We start from the raw sequence: 4,848 nt of genomic DNA, 5'->3' as shown, positions 1-4,848 counted from the left end.
TTCCAAAATGGGCAACCTCACACTTGGCAGGGTTGAACTCCATCTGCCACTCCTCAGCCCAGCTCTGCATCATATCTAAGTCCCTTTGCAGCCGACAACAGCCCTCCTCACTATCCACAACTCCACCAATCTTCGTATCATCTGCAAATTTACTGACCCACCCTTCGACTCCCTCATCCAAGTCATTAATAAAAATTACAAACAGCAGAGGACCCAGAACCCTCGGGAGTGGAAACCTTATCCAGAACATCCTGAGCATAGAGCATATAAAATTCACAAAAATAAAGGCTCAAAATAATACACTCACAACAGTATAATAAAAAACTATTTCTAAATAATAAAAAAAAAACGTGTTTAAATGGAGATTTTCCCCCTTGTTCACAGGGGTTATCACTTCCTTTCCAAAGGTCCATCGTATCCTCTCCCAACCAGTGCCCCATCCTTGACCCAGGTGCTCCTCAATAGGATGAGGAGAACTCAAATATACTACATAGCTCGAGTTAACAGTGAGCACCCTACCCCCCCCCACCCACCTGGATATATTTGGTAATGTCAATACCATGTATAAACATATATAACTATAAAATTATAACCTCAACAAGTAATAATATAATAATACAAAATAACAAGGGAAAACAACCCCGCTCCTAGAGACAGAGGTAAAAAAGAATAAGGTAACCACCTCCCCCTACCAACATTAACTAGACCCTCCGGCTTATTATATATATAATATAGATATATATGGGGGGGGAGAGAAAATCTTTAAGTCGAGAACAAATAAATAAATCCCTCTCCCCACCCCCGAAGATAATATTAAACAGTAAGGTAAAAAAAAGAAAAGTGGGGGGTGTAAACCGGAGTGGGGAGAAGGCAAACCAACATTCATTATCTCTTACAATTTATCTGAGAGTCCAAAATTCCTTAGCCTTTTCCGGCAATCTGAAGTTATACACGGATCCTTCATGGTTAAAGCGTAGCGTCGCTGGGTAGTCTAAGGAGTACTGAATATTTAAGTCCCTTAAACACTTCTTCGCCTCATCGAATGCCTTCCTCTTTCGGACCAGAGCTGGGGAAAAGTCCTGGAATAACATGATCTTGGATCCTTTATAGATCATGGCTTGGGAATCTTTTCCAAGATTTCTAGAGGCTTCTAGGAATATCTGCCTATCCTTATAGCTCTGCAGCCGGAACAGGACCGGGCGTGGGCGCTGGTTCCAGCCGAGCCCGTGTATTACAACCCAGTAGGCCCATTCCACCCTTACCTGGCCTGATCCAGCCTCCAGATATAAAAGTTGTGGTAGCCACCGTTCGAGGAACCCTGTAAGCTGGCCTTCCTCTTCCCGTTCGGGAAGGCCTAGCAAACGAATATTTTTTCGACGACCCCGATTGCGCTGTAGTTTCTGAGGTCGCGGCCTTTAGCTCCGCCCCTCCGACTCGGCACTCGATTTCCTTAATGTCTTGGTCGTGCTTTTGCAGCACGGCCTAGAGTGAGTCCCATCGGCTTCAGGACTCTTCAATAAAAGCATCGATCTTCGCATCCAGTTTGGAGATGATTTCCATGAGGCTCGCCATTGTCGGTAAGTCCCCTGGGGCGGCTGTGGACGCCTCTGCTGCAGCTGGAGAGGGTCGGGGAGGGGTTCCTGCTTGCTGAGAGCTGCGGGCTCCCTTCCCTTTAGTCATTTTTACTGAAGATTAGATTGTTTAAATTTAATACTAAGCAACTAATTAAATTAAACAGCTATTTTAAATGATTTGGTGAGTGTGGTGGGGTGGGTGACCCACTTTGCCCAAGTCTTGGGAGGAGCACTGTAGACTCAGACTTGTTGGGTCGCCGCCATCTTGGATCCCCCTCAGGTTGTAGTTTAAATTGTTGGTCAGTTTGCCGAGGAGTTTTTGTTTGCAAACATTTCGTCTCCTAACTGGGTGGCATCTTCAGTGCTATACATACTGGATACACTAAAGGCCTGAAAATATTTTGGATGTGTTATTATGAAGTCTTATTGGACTTAAGCTGTTCGAAGATGTCCGTATTATGGATTTACATTTGACGGTGTGGAAAATTTGGACGAGGTGGGTTACTCCTCGGAGGGTCAGTGTGGACTTTTTGGCCGAAAGGCCTGTTTCCACACTGTAGGGATTCTATGATTCCAACAAAGCAGGACAAATCCAATCCAAGTACAGGTATGACTCCATCAGACTGCTCTGCCATCAACATGGTGTTGTTAACAGTGCTACATAGCAACACTTGCTGAGAGTCTGTTCCTCCATGCTCATGCCTTTGTCAATGTTGTCATTACCTCAAGGCCTGACACACTCACCTCACCTCTGCAATTAGTCTTTTGTCTATATTTGGACAAAACGGCCTCAAAGGGCCTGAAGAGAATGAAAAATGGAGTAAAAGCTTCACTACCTTGAGTCAAATCTTGCACAACAGAAGGTGATTGTCAGCAGCTGGAAATTGAAGCAGTTTTAAAAAAAATGCTCTGTTTTCATTTGAACAGTGCATTTGTTCTGATGATGATGCTTTCTCAGCTTGTGCAAATTGAGGTATCCTAGTACTGCTGCGCAGTGCGCTGGAAGTTGATCCTTCACTGAATTGCCAATATTTACGGATTATAATTTTTGTGTAGTCACTGGTGGAACAAGCATAGTATTTTACTAAATCATCAGTTTCTCTTTGAAGCCTGACCTGCGTGATGTCTGTGGCTGTTCAGGCTGCCAGAGGGTTCTCAATCAGAAACGTGAAACTCCACTTTTAGGAAGTGGCGTATTGTTTATATTCAGGTGATAAATTCACTGTGAAGCATTAATGCAGTAAATTGTAATCTCCAGGGTATTAAAAAAATCAGAAAATAAAAAAAAATTGGAATGCTTTCAGTTTTTTTCTTAAAATGTATAATGCATGAAGTTTGCTTATGTTTGAATTCAGGATGAAGAGGAGGAGATCAAACAGGAAATTAACATGCTTAAAAAGTACTCACATCATAGAAATATTGCAACATACTATGGTGCCTTCATCAAGAAGAGTCCTCCAGGCCATGATGACCAACTTTGGGTGAGAAAACATTGGTGTTTGCTGCCATAGTGTGAAAATAATTTGGGATAATTTTCAGATGGTCCCATAACTCAATCTGACGTAACAGCACGATTGTGTAAACTCTAGTGGGTTAGTATTTTTGTTATCCTTATTATGCTGAAGCAGCAGCACAGTGATTATGTCACTGGATCCAGACAAAAGATGAAGAGGCCAATCTCTGGTAGAATGTACACTCAGTTAATAATGTTGAACAAAAAACCGATAGTGGTCACTGTGATCAACTCATAAAATAGTTTATCTGGTTCGCTCATTCTCTTTTCCTGTCCTCCGATAAATGACTCCAGACACACAGCATTGCGCATTTCTTCACTGCCTAAAACTCGCAATCTCAGGGCAGTTAAGGATAAACAATAAACTTTGGGTTAGTCAGCAGTATCCCACAACCTGAGAATACAGAGATTCTGAGCTCATTGCTATCATAATGACTGTGGGTATGATTGATGCAAGTGTCATTGCACCGTTGTGCATCTGTCCAGCTCATATTTTACTCTCTCACTTTGCCTGTGATGTTTTTTAGTGCTTTCGTGGGATGTGGGTGTCACTGGCAAAGCTAACAGTTATTGCCCATTCCTAATTGACTTTTAGCAAAGTGGCTTACTTGGCCATTTCAGAGGGTACTTAAGAGTCAATTCCATTGCTTTGAGTTTGGAATCATGTGTAGGCCAGACCCAGTAAGGGATAGCAGATTTCCTTCCTTATAGGGTGTTTAGGACAATCAGTTATAGTTTTGTCGTCACCATTACTCAACCTTGGACAATAAATATTACCTAGAACTGAGGGAAAACATCTGACCTGATGGCAGGTTAGAATGTCGGCCTCATTAGTTCACAATATTTAATTGAATTGAATTAAATTTATTGTCACGTGCTCACGCGTACAGTGAAAAAGTTGCAACTCGCCACTTGTAGTGCCATCTTAGGTACAAAGGCACAGAATCTTAGTTGCAAAGCAGAAAAATAAGGAAATAAAAATTTAAAAAGTTCTGTACAGTCCTTACTAAAAAGTAGAAAAAAACAAAGATGCGCATTTAACACTCCAACATTGTAGTTCATAAGTGCCTTGCTATGCTGGACCTGCACATCTCACAAGGGCTTCCCCTCCCATGCTTTGCGTTCGACCTTGCCTCCACATCACTCCGTTCCAACCCCCTCCTGGCTGCTGGCGCTCTCTACACCCTGCAGCCTGTTCTTGCTACTGTGGCAGACTGTTTGCTCCTCGCTGCTGGCTGCCTGGTCCTGCTAATGCTGGTAGAAAGAAGAAAAAGGTGGAAGAGAAAAGAAAGAAAGAAAAAAGGAGAAAGAAAAATACTGCTGGCCTGGTGCTGGGGAGCGGAGGGGTTCAGGAGCCAGAATGCTGCCTATCCTGTAGCTGCTGCCATCTTGTGTAAGATATGATTAGTGAATAGCTTGGACTCATTGTGGGGACAGTTTGAGAAGAAGTAGTGGAAGAAAATGCAGATAGAATGGAACAATATTTATGTGGGTCAGAAATGGGCTGAATTACCTATTTCTGTGCAAAGTGCAGTTCTGTTTCACCTCGTCCTGCTCTGAGATAGAGGAGAAAGTGAGGTCTGCAGATGCTGGTGACCAGAGCTGGAAATGTGTTGCTGGAAAAGCGCAGCAGGTCAGGCAGCATCCAGGGAACAGGAGAATCGACGTTTCGGGCATAAGCCCTTCTTCAGGAATGAGGAAAGTTCACCTGCACCTCCACACACATCATCTATTGCATCCTCTGCACCCGATGTGGCCTCC

General features: G+C 43.3%; 1 protein-coding gene across 5 annotated transcripts in view; it reads left to right on the top strand.

Moving 5' to 3' along the window:
- The window catches only part of LOC122548353 (misshapen-like kinase 1), a 298,781-nt gene that overhangs the window by 167,833 nt on the left and 126,100 nt on the right, over positions 1-4,848 (top strand). For all 5 annotated transcript variants that reach the window (XM_043686894.1, XM_043686890.1, XM_043686889.1 and 2 more), the window contains exon 4: positions 2,930-3,055. In XM_043686894.1, the coding sequence (XP_043542829.1) occupies positions 2,930-3,055 (126 nt within the window). The remainder of the gene's footprint in view (positions 1-2,929; positions 3,056-4,848) is intronic.

The sequence above is a fragment of the Chiloscyllium plagiosum genome, unplaced genomic scaffold, assembly GCF_004010195.1.
Source record: "Chiloscyllium plagiosum isolate BGI_BamShark_2017 unplaced genomic scaffold, ASM401019v2 scaf_52, whole genome shotgun sequence".
Taxonomy (NCBI): Eukaryota; Metazoa; Chordata; class Chondrichthyes; order Orectolobiformes; family Hemiscylliidae; genus Chiloscyllium; species Chiloscyllium plagiosum.
This window is presented reverse-complemented; position numbering and strand designations above follow the sequence as displayed.